At 45.0% G+C, this 23,358-nt stretch overlaps 1 protein-coding gene across 1 annotated transcript in view; it reads left to right on the forward strand.

Moving 5' to 3' along the window:
* NTN3 (netrin 3) overlaps positions 1 to 23,358 on the forward strand; it is a 112,476-nt gene that overhangs the window by 75,664 nt on the left and 13,454 nt on the right. Inside the window, exons 5-6 of the mRNA XM_082199102.1 lie at positions 6,319 to 6,468; positions 8,424 to 8,477. Coding sequence (XP_082055228.1) covers positions 6,319 to 6,468; positions 8,424 to 8,477 — 204 coding nt within the window. The remainder of the gene's footprint in view (positions 1 to 6,318; positions 6,469 to 8,423; positions 8,478 to 23,358) is intronic.

The following is a 23,358-nucleotide window of genomic DNA, read 5'->3' on the forward strand; positions in this document are numbered from 1 at the left end:
AGTTGAATGAGCACATGTACCTGCTATGCATACCAAAGGTACAAGATAATAATAATATATGAATAATTTATTATTTATACCCCACCCATCTGGCTGAGTTTCCCTGGCCAGTCTGCATGGCTCCCAATCAAGTGTTAAAAACAATACAGCATTAAATATTAAAAACCTCCCTAAACAGGGCTGCCTTCAAATGTCTTTTAAAAATAGGATAGCTGCTTATTTCCTTGACATCTGATGGGAGCGCGTTCCACAGGCTGGGTGCCACTACCGAGAAGACCCTCTGCCTGGTTCCCTGTAACCTCACTTCTTGCAACAAGGGAACTGCTAGAAGGCCCTTGGCCCTGGATCTCACTGTCCGGGCTGAACGATGGGGGGTGGAGACACTCCTTCAGGTATACAGGACCGGATTGAATCCCTGGCATCAGGAAGCAAGTGGCATGGCAAGCTGGGCTAGAATTAGAGCAGACATGCATCCAACTTTGCAAATGATATTCATCTATTTGAAGGTGTACTCTATTTGAAGGGATGGCTTATCCAGGTCCAAGAAAAAGACTCAGATTCAGTGTTCTCAGACTGCCGGTGCAAGGGCTGTTATGCTATAGCATAAGGGCTAGAATAACGTTTGTATGATATGATGCATTTTTTTAGTGATTCTAGCCACCCTAGCTAGAATCCTTGTCCTCGATGCACCCATTTTCTACTTAGGAGAAATTCTCGCATATCATGAGCTGTACCCTAGACTGCAAGAGGAAAGTTGGGTGAGAAAACCAACCAAGCCAAGCCATTACCTCCAAGGGGATAGCTTTATGTTTCTCTGCCCATCTCCTCTAAGGAGCCCCTTGACCGCGTGAACTTTAAGTGACCCAACCCACTCCCCAAACTGGGTAGAGTAGTATGACAATTACATGTGGGGTAAATAACAAGGCCCCAGACCAAAGTTTTCCAAAACAAAATATGCTTTTACTTAAGGCTTTGGTAAGGAAGTGTTTGAGAAAATTGTTTTAGAAACAAAGTAATTTTGTCCTTTGAGTAGTTACCCACAAGAGCAAATAAATAAACAGAGACAAACTCATCTAACTCTACCTTTTCAAGACTGCTTCCCTAATCATGCAAATACTTATAGTTTACATCCCTCACTTTAGAGTCGTGGTCCCTTCGTGGTCCCTTCGTGGTCCTCTTCTGGTGCCTTCCTCCAGAAGTGCCCAGCTGTGATCTCTACTATGTTTTAATGCTCTCTTAAGGGTTTCAGCCCTTTTTCTAATTCGTCAGGTTTCCCACTCTGCAACCTTCTGACCACCTATCTTAGTTTCTAGCTTAACATATTCAATATTTTCACCTACTCTCTTCCAGCTTTTTCACCAGTCAGGGGAAGGGCACAGTATTGGGTACTTTTCTATTTCCCCTTCACTGCCAGGTTTCTAGAATGAACCTTTGAGCAAAACTTCCTGAGCAAAACATGCCTTCTTAAACACTTCACCTTCTTGTGCATATTAGACTTTCCTGTATGTTAGAGCCTTTAAAGGGGGAAATTACAAGCCTAGTGTCACAACCAAAGAACCAACACAAAACTGCTGAAATACTTATTTCCTTCACATTAGCTTTCAGAAATGGTATCCTCTGACTGTCCACTCTGCCCCATCGTCTTCCTACCGTCTTGTTCCACATCTTGGGTAGAGCAGGCTCAAATCATAATGGCCACATACCTTTGGGCTTTGGCCACAGCTACCCTGCACTTCCATTCATCCCCTGCTGCTCCTCTCTGCTTCCCAGAGTCCAGTGGTCACTGTGTGTTCATCCATCAATGGCCCAGACAGAGGACATGCCTCCGTCGCATTTTGACCTTATTTTGACCGTTCCGCTTTAAGAGCCCCTGGTGGTTGCAAACTGCAGATTATATATTTACAGGGCTGACAGAAATGTCCACCACAATTGCAGTGTAATAAATGTGGTCTTAATAATATTTCTCCATTTTATTAATCTGCAGTTACATGGTTAACATGAATCTTATTTAATGCACAATTTTTCATGGCGGGAAGAAGCCAAGGCTCTTGATTCCTTTCGGGCCAAGGACCGTCAAGATTGGTTAATTGGCCCCAGCGACTTGGTTGTGCAAACCACCCTCACTGTTTGCTTTTCTGACAATAAAAATGAGCAAAGCATTGTAAATAAATTTAGCCCCTTTCCCCCACTGACATAAACCAGATCTCCTCCACTACACGTTTTTTCCAAATTTAAAGAATCCCCACTGGAAGCTACACTCTGCAGTTCTTTCTGGATTACCTCCCTCTCCCTCTCTGTCTCTCTCAAGGTTGCAATTCGTTACCTTTAATGAGCCTGAACACACTTTCCCTTCCACTCTGCCCTGTCACTTGCTCATGATCGGCAGACCGCTGAGAGCAGCGTGGAAATTCCTTCCAGTTTCCGTAGGAGACAGACTGTCCCCCTGATGCAGCTTACTTAGCCCTGGGGTGGCAGAAAGGAAAGTTGGCTGTTTCTGGGTGCCCAGAGCTTAATGCTGGAAGCCAGCTGTGTGTGCTGGTTTCAAACAGTCTGATCTCCAGGAGCTTAACCCAAGGAGCTGAGGCTCAGGCAGGGAAAAGTGTGAGTGTGAATAAATATAAACTAAAAATAATACAGAGGTACCTCAGGTTACATACGCTTTAGGTTACATACGCTTCAGGTTACATACGCTTCAGGTTACATACGCTTCAGGTTACAGACTCTGCTAACCCAGAAATAGTACCTCAGGTTAAGAACTTTACTTCAGGATGAGAACAGAAATCGTGCTCCAGAGGTGCGGCGGCAGCAGGAGGCCTCATTAGCTAAAGTGGTGCTTCAGGTTAAGAACAGTTTCAGGTTAAGAACCGACCTCCGGAACGAATTAAGTACTTAACCTGAGGTACCACTGTATAGGGGGGGGGTTAAGTGGGGGAGGAGGCAGGACATCTGAGGCCTTATATAAACGATATATTTAAAGCAGTATCCTACAACTCTAAACAGAGCCTTGGGTTTCCCCAATGAATCCTGGGAACTCTAGTTTGCCAAAGGTGGTGTGATCCCTATTCTCCTAACTGAGCAACAATTTCCAGAGTTCCCTGTTAAACCACTCTGTTTTAAGTGGTGTAATGCAGCTTTAAGTGTATGGTGCCCACTGCAAAAGACACAGGCTTCCCCCAATATGCCTCAAGCAGATGCCCAGGATTGCTGGGTGCTTGTGCCAGACCTCATCTTCGCACACCCTTGCCCCATGGCAGCAACCTCCTCACTTCCCAGTGATAGTGAAACAGGCTTGTACCAACGGTGATGCATGGCCGTGCCAACACACCCACCAGTGGCTTGCCAATACACTTGGGCAAATGTGGCAGTGCCCCACCAACTCCAGTGTGCTATCAGCCAGCCCTCCCGCCCACCTGCCTGCCTGCCTGCCTGACCTACAACCCATCCCATAGTCTCAGTGCTGCCTCTTGTAGAACTCAGCAGGGAGAAAGGATGGCAACAAGTCTAGTATTAATTGGTTCCACCTGTCATTGGCTCTGGCGCCACCCACTGTTGGGCTCCCTGCCTTCCACCCCATAGGTCTCGATGAGCACCAAACACGGCTGCTATAAGTGCTGCCCAAAGTGGCAACATATAAGGAGAAGCTGCTTGCTCCTTGTTGCTGTTACCAACACGCTGGCTCCTGCTCCAGCCCACTTGCAAGTCCCACAGAAGTCCTCATTTGCACAAACAGGCTTCTATGTGCACTTGAGTGTTTCAACTCAGAGGGTGGCTGTTCTTCTTCCCTCCCTCCTTAACCCCCCCCCCAACCGCCTGCTCCTGTTTGTTATTCATCAGTTTACTCTTTGCCATGTATTATCCATTATTCCCCTGCTTTCAAAGAGCGCAGAGTCAGATGTAAATTGTGTAACTGAAAACATATCACAGATAGGCTGCATGCAATCCTCCTGCAGGACTTGTCAAGCTTTTTGAAAACCAGCAAGGGAAGGGGAGTGGGGGACCCAAACATCAAGGTTGGTTTGCAACTGAAAGGGGAAGAGAAAGGAAGAAGAGTTTCCCATGGTTTGTATTGTCACATTATGGCAGATTTACATTCCCAAGGAACAGCTGCGTGTTGGTCTATAGTTAGGTGATTCCTTAAGGGCCAGCTTCTGCAAGAGACTCACAAGCGACAGTGAAGTTTAACAGACAAAAGAAATAGCCTGAGCAGACCGGAAGACCCATTGAAGACAATGGGAATGATGTTAGCATAGCGTAGCTTAGTGCCAGTGTAAATTCCAGTGGATTGCTGGTCACCTATCTGAAATGCAATGAGTTTGGAATAGGGGCCAGTCTCCCCCAGACCTCACTATGTTCTCCTTTGGGGGGACTTACCCTGGCCTCAGTTCAGCCAGCTGCAGATGAACTGGGATGAGTGACATAAGCTGGCTTAGCACAGGCTCAGCTGGAGATCTGCCTTTTGCAAACTCTGCTCATCCCAACAGAACTCGGGTTTGGATTAGCCGTTAAGTCTGACTTGGGTGATTTGAGTGAAGTTTGTTTATGGCTTGCTACCAAGTTTTGCTGATGCTCTTGAATGCTTAGAAGTTAAAAAGTTGTCTCTGCCTCCCTCCCCCAAGTCAACAGGACTGAAATAGGACAGCTATCTCATAAACAACTAGAGGTTATGTCCATAGGGCATGATTAGTACCCAAGCTGGAACTTCTAAGCTTTCAAGAAGAACCATTTGTTCCTCCTTGGCCAACCTCCCTTCTCCAAACCCAAGCCTTATACTATGGCTCCACCTTTGTGCATCTATCATTTTAGTCTATGCAGACTTCTTCAGCTTGAAGCACTCCAGATGGTGTTGACCTCCAGCCCCAGCCAAACATGGCCAATAGTCAGAGACATGGATGTAGCCAAGGAGGGCGGGGGCAGCTGCTTCCCCCTAGATCAGAGGTCAGCAACATGCGGCCCATGAGCCAGATGCAGCCCATGAAGACCGTTTTACTGGCCCACGAGCTGCCCGCTCGGTGAATTCCCCACGTGCTGCACTAAACCAGTGTGGCGCAGGGACTCGCTGAGTGGTGCTGGAAATGGCATCTGCGCAGGCACGCATGGGCTTGCGCAGAAGCAATTTTTGCCATTGGGCATGCGCAGAAGCAATTTTCAGCGCTGCAGACATGTGCAGACACGATTTTCCGGCATCGCGCTGCACCAGTCCAGCCCACGGACGATCTCCGTGGGAGTGATCTGGCCCATGGCTGGTAAACCTTGCCGACACCTGCCCTAGATCAAGTAAAACAATAGTAATACTTAACTAACTGACCAATCACGTCGGCTCTGCCCCCTCAACAAAACTCCTAGCTACACCCATTGGCAGAGATGATGGGAGTTCTAGCCTGACCACTTCTGGAGAGTGCCATGTTGGCTACTCCGGGGTGAAGGATCCTTCTTAAAGAATTCTGAGCTCAGAAAAGATAGAAACAAAACTTTATGAAGTTAATATACTCAACATTATTAAAGGCATCCATAAAATGCAGCATTAAACTCTGATAAATGCAAATGTTGCAAATTACTGTGTGTGACTAAAACTAGGTCACAAAAACACAAGTTTGCAGAACTCCTTGGGGGATGAGTTGAGTATTAAGCCGAATTATGTGTAATAGTGCAATTATATAGGAAAAGAAAGAGAGAAAAGAGAAAGCTTTTGGAGAAAGAGGGTACAGAGTTGGAGCTTGCTAATAAATTTAACTGTATTTTGCAGGATTAGAGCAGCTTCCTTTATTACAAAAAACTATTGTCTCCCATTTGGTTCTGCAGTCTATTCAGTGCCATGGTAATAATTTAGTATTTTGCATTTGATCCATAAACAGATATTTAGCCCTTGCATTGTATTCATGTTTAGGACTGAGCTGAAAGTGAGGACGGGGAATGATTTTTGCAAACAATTTGAAAGATACGTCTCCTTTTAGCGATTTTTTCAGGGATTGTTTATTCAGGAAGCCCTGTTATCAACTGGAATAGGCTCTGTCTGTCCTCAGATGATGGGCTATGTGGTGTTATGTGAGATCCCTGATGGGCTGGGATCATAACTCTTGCCCTGTAGCATATAACTGCCCTGTTGTGCCACGGCAGTTTGAGCTAGGTCTGGAGAATCTGGAAGAGTTTTCGCTCATTGTTACATGTGTTTTGAATTGCTATTTTGTCCATGCATAGTTCTGCTTCCCCTGGCATGTCGTATTATGAAATGTATTTGTGTGTTTGCAACTTGCAACTTTTAACCTTTTCTCCGCTCTCTTTCTGCTCACCTCCTCTCCTCCCCCTCCCCCACCTTTTTAGCCTGCGACTGCCACCCTGTTGGTGCAGCTGGAAAAACTTGCAACCAGACCACTGGACAATGCCCATGCAAAGATGGCGTGACCGGGTTGACCTGCAACCGCTGTGCCAAAGGTTACCAGCAGAGCCGGTCACCAGTGGCACCATGCATCAGTGAGTACCGCCGCCAAACTTCTCGTGCTTTGTTGTCATGGGCTTCTCTGATGGCAATGACAGCTTCTGCAGCTCGTACGATGATGACAAATTAATCAGTTGGATGCCTATCCCACACATGGCATCAAACACATTGGTGATAAAACAATGCAATTAAAAAGAAAGTGAAAATAAAATGTAAAAGTTAAAAACATTTTAAGAGCATTAAAAAAAATTAAAAGGATGATAATTATCATTGCCATTATTTATTCCGTTTATGAATCACATTCCATCAGTTATGCCAATGTGATTTACAATGTAATAGTATGTATATAAAAAAAGTTACATCTATAAAACAGTTGAACTGGTTGCCTATTATATGGTTTAAAGCAACAGGGCATATATAAAATCAGTTAAAATCCAAGACAGATACCAACTGGGGAAAAGTTTTAGAACGCTTGTTGAAGGAAAGACTTTAGCAGGTGTTGAAAAAACAATAGAAAGTGTCTGTATAATGGGAGGAAGCATGAGAAGGCAGGTGTTGCAACGCTTAAAGCCTGATTCCAACATTGTGTGGCATGAGCCTTCTGATAGGGTAGATTCTGCAGGATGCCCTCTCCTGCAGAATGAAGTGATTGGTTGGGTATGTAAGAGATGAGGTGATCTTTTAGGTAGCCAAGTCCCAAGCTCTGTATCACTGTGTAGTTTGCACACCAATACAGTCGTACCTTGGTTTTCAAACAGCTTAGTTTTTGAATGTTTTGTTTCCTGAACTGAAGTGACTGTTCTGATTTGCGAACTATTTTTGGAAGCTGAACATCCAATGGGGCTTCCACGGCTTCCTGTAGCCAATCAGAAGCCATTTGGCTTTTGAACGTTTTGGAAGTCAAACGGACCTTCGCAACGGATTCTGTTCGACTTCTAAGGTACCACTGTACCAGCAACTTGAACATAGCCCGTTAGCTAATTGGCAGCCAATGAATCCCAGAAAATGTAATAGAGACTGACAGGTTGTTACTGAAGATAAGCATTCAACCAGAAAGTGACATTTTAGAGCTATTTATTTCAGATGTTTATAGCCCACCTTTCTTCTATCATGGAACTCAAGGTGGCATACATTTATTTTATTATAATTTATATTTAATGCCCGCTCTGCAATGAATGTTTCCAATCCCCGAGCAAGGAACAAAGTAATAAAAATAAACAGTGAAAAGCAATCTACTAAAATTACAAAATCATATAAACTCGTCCAATAAACAACTCCATCGTAAGGTAAACAAGCAACACTCCAGCAACAAAAAATAATATTTCCAATTGAACCAAATACCTAGGAAAAACAAATGAAACATTCAAACATATAGAAACAGCTAAACAACCAGTGATCTTAACAACCGTATCTGACCACAAAGAGTGGGGTGCTCTTTGTGTGAGAGGCAGAGAGGCCCCCACTCTATGACAACAGACTCTCACTTTGTTCACCCCCATCCTCCAAACCGCCCAGACTCTCACTCTGAGGGGCCTAATTGCTACCCACAAGCATCCACAACAAGAAACTCCCACCCCTGACCCACAGTAGCAACAAAGCAAAAAAGGTCCTCAGACAGCCTTCTATCTCAGCACTGACCAGACCTACATCTGCTTAGCTTCAACAAGGTGGTGGCTGTATCATCATCTGCCTTTTGGCTTGCTTTTTGTTTTCAGCATCCTCCTTGCACGGGTCGGGTCCCATTCATCCTGAGGTTTGGAGTCTGTCTTGGGGACTGTGCGGCTCCTAGAGATACAGGAGAAATTTGGATCAGCTCACAGCTAATGTGCAAATTTGTAAACTGAAACATAGCTACCCTTCAAGAGCCACACTCCTCTAGATTCTGCAGATGTAGTTCTCAAACCTGTCTGCTGGAAGTGGGAAGGGATGGTGGCCAGGTGAGCACACACATGCTCAAGCCAACTAAGAAATTTCACCTTTTCTTTTCCAGAGATTCCTGCCATCAACCCCACCTCTGTGGTCACTAGCACAGAAGAACCAGCAGGTGAGTGTTTATTCTGTTGAAACGCAAAAATGGGAAGACTGCCCTGGCTTTGTAAACTTTTTATTTTTGCCTAACTTTAGGGGATGCTTCAAAAAAAAATGCTTGCATGAATGTCTGCCCAGATTTTGGAGATTTGAACAACCTGGATTTGTTTCTGAAGTGGAACTGATGCACCCAGAGCTCTTCCATTGTTTTCTCTCTCCAAATGTATGCCCAGAACTTCCAAAGCTTTCAGTTATGGAACGTAGGAAGCTACCTGCTTTATACAGAGTCAGACACATTGGTCCATCTAGCTCAGCATTGCCTACACTGACTGGCAGCAGCTCTCCCAGATTTCAGACGGTGCATTCCCATCCCCAGGTTGAGATGTTGGGGATTGAGCCTGAGACCTTCTGCATGCAAGGCAGATGATCTTCCATGCAACTACAGCCATTCACTTCATCTGTTCCTTTGCTCCCTTTGTATCTTTCCATCACCGCCTCCACGTAAACTATGTATTTATTGCATTTTTAGACACTATTGAACTAGATGGAACAGTGGTCAGACTCAGCATAGGGCCACTTCCTGTGTCGGTCAGGCTGGCTGGGGCTAAAGGGAGTTGGAGACCAAAAGTATCTGGAGAGCCACAGGCTCTGTGTCCCTTTCTCAGGTTGTCAGCTGGAATTTTGATGCCAAAACTGCTCCTAGCCTCAGAGCTTGCTCGAGGGCAAAAGTGACCAGGTTTCCACCAGCTAAATTGCAGGCCGTAGGTGCAAATGTGGTTCTAAATCCACTGCCTCCTGCTGCATTTCTGGGGATCAAGTGTTGTCCATCATCCCCATTTCTTCTTCCCAGGCACAAGAGATTCCTCTTCTTTGTTCTTGGCTGTCACATTAGTTACCTGTGGGAAAATATTTCTGTCTCAAAATTCTGCTGCTACTAGGGATGGCTGGATCCTCGTTTCTCTGTTCTGTGCCTCAAAGATTCCAAGTTAAATTTTATGCTGTTCGGCTCCTATCAGGCAGATTGAGGCAAACTATACATTTGCGAAAACACAGCATGCATTTTTCTATGCTATTTTCACTAATGCAATCATTATTATGATTATTATTAAGGCGTGCTTTACCTTACTATGTGCATTTTTGTGCCCGTTAATCGAACGGAGAACTGCACTGCAAAAATTTCAGAGAAGTGTGAATTTCATAGGATAGCTATGCTTCAGTTTGCATATTGTTTTCAGAAAGTGTGAATTAGGTCGATTGGCTTTCACATGTGAACTGAATCAGACATCTCCCCCACCCCCACTCCCCAACCACAGAGCAGAATGATGCGCCATGGGGCCTCTTTGTCTGGGACTTTGGACATGTAATCAGACCTGTGCGTAGAAACTGCAGGTGGAGGGTGCAGCTGGAACAATGTGGTGGGTGAGACGCGGTGAGAAGCGGGGTTGCAGAGCTCCAAAAAACCTGCAGTCCTTCTGAATTAGGCCACCTTCTCATGCCCCATTTGTCCAATCTGGGCACACGTACAGCCCCGCATCCTACCTAGAACAACAACAACAGCCAAACAAACCAAAACCACCACTTGCGTTAAGCAGTCTCTCCTTATCCTCCACCCCTTCTCTCCAACACAATTGCTCTTTTGTGCTAGGAATTCAGTGGGAATGTTCTTTCGCTTTGCCCCATTATATGGACTTCTTGCTGAATCACTTGCGAAAACTTTCCCTTTGCCATTCTCTTCTGCTCTTCCTGCCTGCCCCTCCCAGCTTGATACAAGGGTAGGGAGTTCGCCGCCCCCCCTGAACAGAAATGTCAGAGAATTCCAATGAAAATGGCCACGGGGGCAGAAATTGCTAATGTCTGTGTATTCATCCTATATCCAGAAAGCAAATCGATCCGGTTGTGGTTGCTTTCAGTCTGCAAATGATATGTAATTGACTACATCCCCCCCCCCCATTAGCATTGCATGTCCTATGCCCTGATGGAATAAAATCTGGGGAATAAAATCATGGCAACTCCCTACTTTCCTCCAAAACGAAACTCCTCTCTCCTCCCCCCCCCTTTTGGCTGTTAGGCCTCTTAATTAGGCACATCAAAGAAGGCACACTTCAGGAAAGGGGGTGGAGGTGTGGACCGAGTTTCTGTATATCTTCATTCCAAGATACATTTGGGAAGGAAAGATTCAGATTTTGTTTAAAATATATTGAGGGCTCTTATGAAAAGTTTTAGTTGGAAAAATATAAAAGGAACTTGATGAAAAACCTCGGCTCTTTATTTTTACTTTTCAGCAGAGGAAGTCTGCTTAAGTGGTCCATAGAATTATCTGTGGTTTTCTTTTTATAAACGCCTGCTTCTAGTTCAAATATGTGCAGAGTATGTTGCCGCTTCCCAGAATACACTTTGAAGAGCCATATTCCGGGTCCACCCTGGGAGAACCTGGGTATACTTGGGACAGGAAAACCAAGGCGGGGACGGGGGGCTGCTTCTTGAAGAAATTTTAAGCAAGGTCCCTTTCAGAAGAGGCACTGAGTGCCCACTCTCCTGAGATATCCAGTAGCTGAGTTAGCACTGCATTCCTAACCGTGTCTACGCAAAAGTAAGACCTAATGGATCCAATGGGGCTTACTCACAAGTAAGTGGGTTGCAGCCTCACTCTGTGCTCGGAAGGTGTGTGTGTATGTGTGTTGTCATTTGTTTATTTTTAGAAAGGTATAGAAACCACTTAATCACAAAACTATCTAAGCAGTGTACTTAATAAGATGGTTGATATCAGAGGTGCAGAGGTTAGATTGCTGGGAGAACAGGGGTCAAATCCCCACTCAGCCATGAAAATCATTGGGTAGATTTGGGCCAGTCACTCAGTTTTAGCCTAACTCACATCACAGGGTTGATGTGAGAAAAAAGTGGGGAGGAGGACAACTATGTATATACCATCTTGAGGTCCTTGGAGGAGGCAGCAGAGTTGAATCCTAGAACTGCAGAGTTGAAAGGGACCCTAACATTGGTCAACTAGGCCAGGGGTCTGCAACCTGCAGCTCCGGAGCCGCATGTGGCTCTTTTACATCTTTGCTGCGGCTCCGGGGCAGATACTAGCGAGGGGAGGAGGCGCATTGTGCGTCCCGACACTCCTCACTGTGGCGGGCGCTGTACTGGCTGTGACGTCACATGGGGCGGTGCGTGTGTTAGTCACGCACCGTCCCGACATCACCTTCCCGCCCGCTGTCAGATCGTGGCTCCGGAGATATATTTGTTTTAAATGTCGAAATGGTTTTGCGGCTCCCAGTTGTTGTTTTTTCTTCGGAAACGGGTCCAAGTGGCTCTTTTTGTCTTAAAGGTTGCAGACCCCTGAACTAGGCCAACCCCCCAAGACCATTGACTTGCCTCTGCTGTGCTGAATTAGTGCCAAAACATCTAATACGAACAGAATCCCGAGAGTGTGATACTCATTTCCCAAAGATGGAGGTGGAATTTCTCTAGGTGACTTGGGGGAGCCTCTTTGATGCTGAGTTTCATCATCATATTTGGGCCCTTTCTTTGACGCCTGAGATCACCTAGATATTAAGGCTGAACCGTTGCCACTTCCGTGCCCCTCTTCCTCAGGCTCGAACTGGGAATTGTTTATTTATTTACCAAGCATTTGCAGTATCTGACAAACCAGAATACAAGTGTTGACAATAAAATCCATATCATTTTTTTAAAAAAATCCAGCCAAAGACATAATCCTTTAAAAGTCTGTTTGTAAACTTGGCTCTGCAACATTTCCATATGCTGCTGATTCATATTCATATTTAGAGCTAATAATTATAAATAAAAATACAGGGTTGTATCCTGAGCTATATACAGAAATGAAAAGGGAAATGAAAGAACCTGTTAGGCCTGTTGGTTAGCTGCAACAGGTCTAAGTTAGGCCTGTTGGTTAGTTGCAACAGGTCTACTCTGAGGCAGATTAATATTGGCTATAACCCACAGTATTTTAAGCAGGACATCCGGGAATTACAGAAGCCATCCCTGCTTCTGATTAGAACCTGGAATGTCCAGTTTTTTGCTCTGGCGCTAGTCAGCTGGCTCGCACCAGATCGCAGGACGCAATTATTTTTTGGTTTTGCACAAATCAGCTGGCTTCCTTCTGGTGTGGGATTGACTGTTGGCAACTACTGTAGGAACTGTAGCCCTGGAAGAGGAATAGGGGGTCTCCTAAGAACTCTCAGCACCCTTAACAAATTAATTAATTTTAAGGTGATATCATAGTACTTTAGAGTGTGGTGTGAATGTGGCCTAAATCTGGAGAGAGAGTGACTGGAACAACTAACAACAAAATGACAAGCAAGAGCTGTCTGAATTTAGGATCTTTCTCTCTCTCTCTCTCAACATGAAGAGAGGGGGAGGGAGAAAGCTGTTGCTTGGGCTGGTCTATGTGGAGTGGGGGGCTAGTAAAGGGAGTGGGAGGGGGAGAGTTGAACACCTGAAAGGCAAGGGGACTGAAACAAATAGAGCACTGTTACCAGACACCTCAAAGAATCTGACACACCTGCTGTATGTTTAGAAAGCCTTTAGAGATGAAATAACTGGTGTTTTGTTTTGTTTTTTGGGGTTTTTTAATAAGGGGAAAGGGCTGCACGGATGAAGAGGAATGATTTGGGCTCCCAACACCAACACCACCCACCTTGGCTTCTATTCAGGCTCAGGCCCCATCTGACTATAAATGTTTATGGCTGAAAATGGAAGCTGCACGTCTAGTTCCTGCTCTGTAAATGTCAAGTTACAGGCCAGGGCTGGCAACTGTGCCCTCTCCAGATGTTTTGGACTGCCCCAGTCAGCATGGCCAATGGATGGTGGAGTTGTAGTCCCCCACATTAAGAGTGAGGCACCATGGCGGCTGTCCCTCAATTAGAGAAAAGGGAAGTCCTTCTCCCCAGTGGAAAATTGTGAAAAGAGCATCATTTTCCCACCGGCAATGCTGGGGCTTAGGAACATAGGAAGCTGCCTTATAACAAGTCTGGTTATTGGTCCACCTAGCTCTGTATTGTCTATACTGACTGGCAGCAGCCCTCCAAGGATTCTGGCAGGGGTCTCTCCCAGCCATACCTAGAGATGCTAGAGATTGAACCTTGGACTTTCTGAAGGCAAGGCGGATGCTCTGCCACTGAGGTATGGGTCTTCATAGCTTATGCAGTCCCTGTCTCCTCCCTGGTGTGGAAGAATGCTCCCCTGAGGAGTTGGGGGGTGTCTATGCTGCCTGCCCCAGGCAATGCTTCTAGGCCCTTTGTGGGAGGCAGTGGCAGGGTCACTTTGATCACTAGTGAGCAGTGTGTACAGAGGAATAATCCTTTGTAAACTCTAGCACATAGGGCACACAGAAGATTGTGTGCCTTTCACAGTGAGCAGAGGGATGTTCATGCCTAACCACCGTCTTCCATAGGAACCTCTTCTGTCGGGTCACCATCTGTTTCCCCCATCAGATGTTAAGCAGGTTGAGAGCCAGGACATGACCTTTTGTGTGGTGGCTCTGCAATTCTGGGATTAGTTAAGGAAAGTGCCCTTTTGTCTCTTAGGCTGCAACTCAAACCTCCAGTCTGCCAGGCTAGAAAGAGTGCAGATGAGGCCGTAGGGTCCCTCCACCCAGCCCTGCCTGCACCCACCACCTCTGCCACTACAGCAAGCTCTGCTGCCAAAAGGTGCCTCAGTGTGCCTGCCCATATAGTGTGCACAAACCACTGCTGCTGGGCCTTTCACGGTGGGGAGGGGCAGACCTGGGCCGGCAAGGGATCCCCTGGATTCTCAGCTGAGCCCGCTGCCCTCACATGACAGCCACCAACCCCATCCAGGCCTCCTCACTGTGTCCATTTGGGAACGGGCACAGTGGAATTGCAGCTTCTACCTGCCCCCTGACTTCCACTCTAGCCAGAACTATGGATGCAGATGTGGCTACGCTGTTTCATTAAACCCAGGGATTTAGATGGCTTTGCCCATGCCAACTCCAAACTGTTTTATCTCCTAGAGGTAGATGACCTTTCCTCCCACCCCCACTTAATTGCTGTTACCTTATTGCTGCTGCAGTTTCTTTTATCCATTTCCACCGCCATCTGTCACTCTCCTATCCCATCTTGTATATTCATCTACATCGGCGATGGGGAATTTGTGGACCTCTAAACGTTGATGGGTTTGTTGGGAGTTGGGGTCCAACAATATATCCCCACCCCCAATCTCCAGCGTTGGCAGCTGGTGCCCTTTGGGACTCGTAGGGCAGAAGGCAGGGAGCCAACAGTACATGGCGCAGGAACCAATGACAGGTGGAGACAATTAATTCCAGTTTTATCACCATACTTCTCCCTGCTGAGTCCTGCAAGGGCAGTACTTGGACCAATGAAGAGGAAGCTGACACGACTGGTTGAAAGCAAGAAGGCAACCTGAGATTGGTGGGGCAGTGCCCCATTTCACCCTAATGGACCATCCTCTGTTGCATTCTCCAGCTTTGTCTCTTTCTCTCTCTGATTCCTGACACTTCTGTCTAATATAAACCACAAATAGAAGTAAGAACTCCCATTTCACAGGGGCAGGTAGGTATGAAAAGTCACTTAGAGACTTCCCTTATAAGGCAACTAAGAAACCGAATATTGTAACAACAACAGCAGCAACCACAACCACAACAACCACAACAGAAAGAGGTTGATGTTGTTAAACAGGGAGTAAAATTTGCATGAACTATCTGCATCAGCCCAAATTGGATGACCAGGGGCACATTTCATAGAAACATAGGAAGCCGTCTTAGAATCATAGAATTGTAGTCTTGGAAGGTCATCCAGTTCAGCCCCCTGCAATGTAGGAATCTTACCCAATGTGGGGCTTGAACCCACGACTCTGAGATTAAGTGTCTTGTGCCCTACCAATTCCTGAGTCAGATCATTGGCTCTGTCTAGCTCAGTAGTGTCTACACTGAAGGGCAGCAGCTCTCCAGGATTTCAGATGGTGATCTCTCTCACACACACACACACACACGCACACACACTCCTCAATGCTTTGTTATGCCCACAATTCTACCGTGTATGGCTCTTGAAGGAATTCGGCAGTAAAAAGATTTGCAGCCATAACACCTAATTAAGTTACATCTCTTTTTAAAACAAAATATTCCTTTAAAAGAAAAAAGGCAGGAGAAATAAACCAGATGTGCAAACTCACTCGGACTTTCTTCTTTCATATTATACAAGCAGAGGAGAGACACACATAGAGAGCCGGTGCCAAGTTCAAAGAGTGAAAAACATTTCATGAAAGTTAATGGAAGTGGAGCCCAGCAGCCTTCCTGTTATGCCAACTATGGATCTCTTCCACTTTCTCTTTCACATCCACACTTACTCAGCTGCCGCTGATATACACACGCTAGGCCTCTCCGCCTCTCACCTTTTCAATCTGCCCCACCTGCATGTACACTCACTTGGGCATGCTACTAATTTGCCGATTGTTGAGCCAGCACACACTTTTTCCACAGATGAAGGCTTGCTTAGGAATCTGAATTTTTCAGAAGTCCCCCGCAAACCAAAGTCCAGAAATTACTAGAGGCTGTAGCTGCAATTGCCGCCTCAGTTTGCCACCTCATTCTATCTTGTTGAACGGCTCACACACAAATGCACAATAAAGATATGTTTAAAATCTGCAGGACAGCCATAGGTAGGACAACCCCTCAAAAAAAAGAAAGAAAGAAAGAAAGAAAGGTTGTGCACAGTTTCTCTCTCTTGCACCCAATGTCATACACCATCTCCTTTTCAAGCATCGGCTTGCACACTCACACAGGCCTTATGTATGAAAAAGAAAAAAAGAAAGTGTATACACACACACACACACACACACCAGTCTTCTGCCTGTGTCTTTTCCTTGCTCATACACCCTGACACCAAATGGCACCTATTTCCTTTCAGTGCCCACCTGGATGGATGCCACAAAATGGGTTCCCCCCGCCAAGCGCAGTGCTGCATTCATATCATTCCTCTGGTGGTGGTGAAGGTGCCTAGCTGGGCCACTGAGACTTGCTTAAGTGGAAAAAGGAGTTTGGGTGCTATGGAATAAAGGTGCTAGGCAGGTTGTAGGGGAGAGACGCAGATGTGGAGAGCATGGTTTTTTAGGAGAGAAAAAGGCAATTTGGGAGAGGCTTGCTTTGGCAGTAGGTTCAGGGAGGAAAGAGTTGGGGCGGTGGGGTGAGGTGGGAGAGGGCAGCCGTTTTATTGACGTCTGTTTCTAATCTTATTTTCCCCTTCTGCTCCAATAAAGCTTTTATGTTACAATACAGGTGAACAGCACAGACTTAGCAAATGTTAAAGAGCTCCCACCCCCCAATGCAACCTCTCTGGTGTGTGCTGGGGTTTTTTTTTCCCTCCCTGAAGAGGAAAAAATGAACAGGGCACCTTGAACATCAGACAAATTCTATAGGAGCCCAGAATATAATCTGATGGCATGTTGTCCCCAGTGCTACCGTTCAGATTTCCACTTTGCAAAGCAATTCACAAGCCAAAACACAGCTCTCTTTCGAAACCCACACTTCTCTGAAATTTGCAATGCAGTTCTCTCACCAGAGAGTGAGCACAGAAATTGATGGAAAGTGCTTGCAAAAAAAAAGTGTGTATTAATAGAAATAACATTTAAAAATGGATGCAGTTAAGGGGAAATTGCTTGCAAAAACACATATAAATAGGCAGAAATAATAATTTTTATGCAAACTTTTTTTAAAAAGCTAGTGCAAATATATGCATGAGCAGAAATAGGGTAAACTGGATTTAAGATTAGAAAAAACGAGAAACTGTGTGAAAGCAAAATTGACAGATTCATCATTATGATATGATTAACACTTATTACATTTGTTAGTTGCTGTATACAAAAAAGGCACCTCAATAAAACACTGATTAACATATTGAGCAGTCATTAAAGCAAACACAACCTACAGCAGTATAAATGTTGTTTAATCACCCTTATTAAAGAGTCGTATCTTCACCAAGTGCCTGAAATCCACCTTGCTTGGCAGGGCATTCCGCAGAAGCCTAGTTAACACTTGCTTTGTCTCGCAAGGTTGGGGAAGAAGCATAGCTCAGTGGTAAAACATCTGCCTTGCATACAGAAGGTCCCAGGTTCAATCCCTAGCATCTCCGGGTAGGACTGGGAGTGAACCATGGTTGACATCCCCGAGAGTCACTGCTGGTCAGTGTGGGAAGTACTGAGCTAGATAGACCAAGGGTCTGACTCAGTACAAGGCAGCTTTCTGTGTTCCTAAGGCCACGGGATCTGAGCAGGGACTCAGTTAATGATCAGAGTCTTCAAAAAGGACCCTATAGAAGTTGACGGTGCTTCGGATAGCCAGGCCATAACACCAGGAGTTGAAGGTGATGCCCACAATGCTTTGTTATCCTTTGGAACCAAGAAGACAACTTTAAATTAGCCAACAATGAGCTTGTTCACACTTCTGCTTGTCCTAGAAAGCATAGGTCCAAGAGGTTTTCTGCTTGTCTTGTGTTTGCTAGGCATAAGTCTGAGTGGTTTTCTGTTTGCTACACTGCTTTCACTAGGAAAATCCACTCTTTACTGCTGAATCAGAGCAAACGTCAAACCACAAAAAAACCAGCTTGACATTTCTTTCCTCCAATTCTGTGGTAAAGAGGGTTTTTTCGGGGGGGGGGGGGCAGCAAGACAAGTGGACGTGTGGATGAGCCCAATATCAGATCACCTTGAATGAATGAATCAGTTTTCTTAATGTTCCAGCCGGGCAACCATTGCATTGGAATTGCCGCAAATGGGCAGGATAGAATCTGTAGAATTGAATCAATGGTATGGTTTTCTGAAAGTCTGAAAGAATCATGGATGGGGGCAGGGAGGGGGGCAAGGAGGGGAAATTTGTCAGACCAGCAGCTGGCAAGGGATCGTGGTGCTTAAGAAGCAGCTTCTCTGATGCCCGTCCAACCCCATTTGACACTTTTATAGGGTTGTACCTCATGATGGATACACTAGCGTGAGTGAGCTGATCCTCAGCTTTCCGCATTTGGAAATCTGTTTGATTTGAGCTTTCTCTTTGCAATCTCATCGCGTTGCCCCTTTAGCTCATTTATGGACTCTGCTTTTAACTTATAGACTCTTGCTCTCCTCCTTTCCCTTCACATTCAAGCAGTCTTAGGCCTACCATGCTGGTGCTAAAAAACCAAAAAACAACTTTCTGCCCCATTTAGCACAGAGGCGGGCATCTGTCTACTGCTGCCCCTAGACAAGGCAGCAGGAGAACTCATCCCCATCTCCATCCCCTGGGCTTGGTGTTCCTGCATTGGCTTCGGGTATAGTTCTTTGCTGCCCACCAAGATCCAAGGTGGCCAAAGTGAAATTGCCAGAGGGAATGAAAGGAACAAATCCTCTGTGTAGTTAGCAAGCTGTTTGATTAGGTTGGCAACCCAGTAAGCTAGTGGCACACAGCGGTGAGTCAATCCATCATACCTGAAAGCAGCAAAGAAGCTTGTAAACAGAGCCATGTGTGCATATGCTAAGAGAAGAGTCATCAATGTTGTGCCCTTCAGGTGTCATTGGACACTGTTAACTCTCATGAGCCTCAGCCAGCATGACCAATGATCAGGGATGATGGACTCTCTAGTATGAACAACTTCCCAGAAGGCACCATGCTGGCTACCCCTGTGCTGGATTAAGACCTTTAGAGGCCCTAAGCACTTAAAGGATTTTGGTGCCCCCATATCATTTCTAATTCAAAATATAAACAATAATAAGCCGTAAAATAAAATTTTGTTTTTTTGAAATGAAACCATACAAAAGTCTTTGATCAGATCCTCAAAACTAATCTTATGTACCCCATCTGCTTCTATACTCAGTAGTGATAAGGCATCCAGCCAGCCTTGTTGCACAGTTGTTCTGTTGGGGTTTTTTTTATTACTTCTGCTGAGAAAATGAATGCTCAACTGAGCAATTCGTGACCATCAGTGTTAACAATCCGGCAATTGAAAAATTCTGTGGTGCTCCCCTTCCCTTAATACCCTAAGCACATGCTTATTTTGCTTAATGGTTAATCTGGCCCTGCCCACTTGCTAACCATTGGCCATGCTGGCTAAAGCTGATGGGAGTGGAAGCCCAACCACATCTGGAAGGCAAGAAGTTCCACATCCCTGGTTTACACAATGGCAGGTCCTTCTCCTTCTTTCCGAATTGACTTGTATGAGAGACATTTGGATTCCTTTGTTTCTAGTCCTTAGAGCACTGCAATGCAGAGTTTAACAATATAACAGTGAGACAAGGTAGCAGAAATAAATATAATAATTTTATTATTTATACCCCACCCACCTGGCTCAGTTGCCCCAGCCAATCTGAGCAGCTTCCAACATGTCTAAAAGCATCAAACATTAAAAAACTGCCTGATACAGGGCTGCCTTCAGATGTCTTCTAAAAGTTGCATAGTTCTTTATCTCCATGACATCTGATGGGAGTGCGTTCCACAAGGAGGGCACCAGAAAAACTACAAAATGAACAAACATAGAAAGCTGAATTTCCTGGGCAAATCACACCTTGCCCCTTAAGAGGGAGGGGTTATTGCTCTTAACAAATATTAGAGTGACTAAAATGAAATGAAATCTCATAATAAAATAAAATAGAAATTATAGAAGTCTGAATAAAAGTATGTAAAACCACAGAAAACTTAAAATTCTGAATCTCCCTGGCAAAGCACAGCATTCTCTGGGGATTCCGTTGCCTTGAAATGTGGCCCCTGAAACAATTAATCCATCTCACCCTGGATTCATCCCCAAAACAATTCAGGGAGCATTTTTCAGATGCATGGTTAAGCAAGTATTTTCAAATACCCAAGGATCAAGGGATTCCATATAGTACTTGGAACTTGGAATACTTGGAATACCGTACATGTGAACACACCAGCCTCAAACTGTCTTGCATGGAAAACTATTACTACCCTCAACCTCCGGCCACATCAGATGAATTTGGGTTGCTCTTTTTCCATTTTCTCTTTCTGCACTTCACAGAAATGTGGAGTGAAATTAATTTTACAGTCTGAGAAGGGTACGCTGCACAAAACTGAGCCTTCTAAAAAAAAGAAAAAAGTTCCTTACGTTATTAATTCCCAGAACTATTTCCTGCCTTTCATAGGCATATTTTTATTAACTGAGTTTTGAAAATCATTAGGCCTTTTCCTTTCTTTCCTCCCCCCTTCTTTTGCTCTCATAGGCTTCTTTCCTTCCTTTTCAACATCCTTCCTTTCCAAATCCTGGATTGAATTCCTTCCTTCCTTTCCCTTTGTCCACATTCTTTCCATTTTTCCATTCCCCCTTTTCTTCCTTCCTCCTTTCCAAATCCCAGACCATTTCTTCCTCCCTCATCCTTCTCCTTCCTTCCTAGCTCTCATCTCTACAGCACAAAAGTGGGGAACAAACTTCATGGACAAATTTCTGGGGGTGGTAGGTACCTAGTGGTGTGTAGAGCCAGATTCAAGAATGCACAGAGCCAATGGCTGCAACCTTTACCTTTGTACAGTAGGTTGCATTCCAGTCATGCAAAAAGCAGAGGTTTCTGAACACACCATACATCTCCATCCTCCTTCCAGGCATGCAAGAGGCAGGGCTTATGCACACTTACATTTTGTCCCATGCTTTCCAGGCACAGGTTCAGCCTTTGAAGCTCTTTCTTTTTGCTCTGGAGATTTCCCCATGAAAACCCGCTCTTTACTGCTGAATTGGAACAAATGGCAATTTGTGTTTTCCACGGATTCCCATTTGCTCCGATTCAGTGGTAGAGAGCAGGTTTTCACAGGGAAAGCTCTGGAACACAAAAAAGGAGAGAGTCTAGCATCGTGTTTTCACAGTGGCCAGCCAGATGCCCTAATGGGAAATCTACAAACAGGACCTGAATGCCACAACCTTCTACCCAGTTCTGTTTTTCAAGAAAAAAAAACTCACCATAAACTCCTCTCTTGTTCTCTTAGAATGGTAATGGCCAGTGCTTTTTTCTGGGGGCACGCATACCCCTAAACATTTTGTGAATCTAAGTTTGGCCTCATTGAGGGGCAGTATTTCAATATGAGTAGGAAAATGAGAGTACCCCTAAACACTTTTTAAAGAAAAAAAGCACTGGTAGTGGCACCCACCTGAGAGGTGGCGAAACTGAGCTCCAGTGAGCTCTGGCTGGGGAAAAAAAGCCCTGCATCTACCCCACTTGTGACCCCCCAGCAACTGGTATTCAGAAACATACCATCTCTGTTCATTCACGAGTCTTTTCCATCCCAATTCCACAGCAATATGCCTTTTTAAAAAATACACACAAAGATCACATTATTTTGGCACATGTTTTATCTTAAAACAAATCAGGTCAGTTTGCAAGCAACCCAGTTTGGAAGATGGTCTTCTATGGTTAGTCTACGTGTGGACATAGGCCCACACAGAGGGAGAGAGGTAGATGGGGGGAGAGCAAGGCTCCCGTATCTTTAATTTATATTTTATTTTTCATTTTTAGATCCTGTTCATTTTTAGATCCTGATTCCCAGCCAAAGGCTTATTACAGTCCACTAAGATAAAATACATACAAACTTTATAAACAGAGAAATGGAACAGCCACCAAAGACAAATAAAACAACAGCTTTAAGTATCACTATAAGACGTAGCCAGCTCTAGTAAGCTGCTCAAAAAAAGCTCTTCCTAAAAAGGAGGGCCTTGGGACTAAACCCACATGAGATGACATTAAGAGATCCATGGGTCATTGTTTTTAATAGTAAATGAAACTGGAGCCGACGCCACCCATCTAGAACTTTGCAACTAGGGAAGGGGGGTTAACTCTTTCTCCCCCATGTGATTTTCCTGGTCTCTATTGCCTCCCCCCTCCACTGCACACAAACATACACACACACCTGGAGCTGCTTTTTATCACTTAAATGAAGGAAGTAAAGGTATGATATTGAATACTAGCTGCTGAACATCGCTGAGAACAGGATGCTTGACTAGATGAGTCTTTCGGCCTCACCCAGCAGGGCTCTTGCGTTCTAAGAACGCAATACAGAACCTGAGAGCCAAGGATTGATACTGATATAAGAGGGGGGAAATGGAATTGGCTTTTATAGCCCAGTATCCCCAAAGTTCATTATCAGTCGGAGAAGAATGAGTAGAGGCAGGAATCAATTGAAGAATGCAAGGCAAGTCTTTATTTTCTGTTACAACAGAGTGATGACCCAGAACAAAAGTGTGTAACAACTTTTAAAGACTTCAGAAATTTCCCAACCCCATAGCCAAAGGTCACCCCAAAGCATCATATGAGCAAGCGTCACAGAAAGAGGCAGTCTACAACAGAAATTTGATGGTGTGGCTTGTCTCCTGTCTGTCAAGATACCTGAAGTTGACCTTCCAAAGTTAGTACCTAGGGAGGCAATCCTCCTTCACAAGGAACTCTCAGTGTATATTGCAGTGCTTGATAGTTTATGTATGGGCCTTTGACTATATGCTATATAGCACCAGTTACCAAATTCTGTGGCTGCACAGTGCAGTTGTAAAATCACAAAACCCACACAGTTGTGACCTTTGCCACTGGAGCTTGGTATATTGCTGGGATGCAGGACCTGTGCTCCTCCAGATACCACTGGAGTTTAACTCCTGCCATCCCTGACCATTGGCCTTGCTGGCTAGAGCTGATAGGTGCTGTAGTCCAACAACATCCACAGGGGCTCTGTGTTGCACCATTATCTTTATTGAATGGTGGCACAGAAGGCAATTGACAGGTGCACGGGAGACTTGCCTGCTTCTGCTTTTGTATTCAGTTGTACAGTCTTCTTTTGCAGGAGAGTTGGACAGAAATGCATCAGGGACAGCCAACATGGTCTTCCAAATGTTGCTGGACTACAAATGCCATCATCTCTGACCATCTGTCATGCAGACTGGAGCTGA

Source organism: Podarcis vaucheri (genome assembly GCF_965113315.1).
Source record: "Podarcis vaucheri genome assembly, chromosome: 14".
Taxonomy (NCBI): Eukaryota; Metazoa; Chordata; class Lepidosauria; order Squamata; family Lacertidae; genus Podarcis; species Podarcis vaucheri.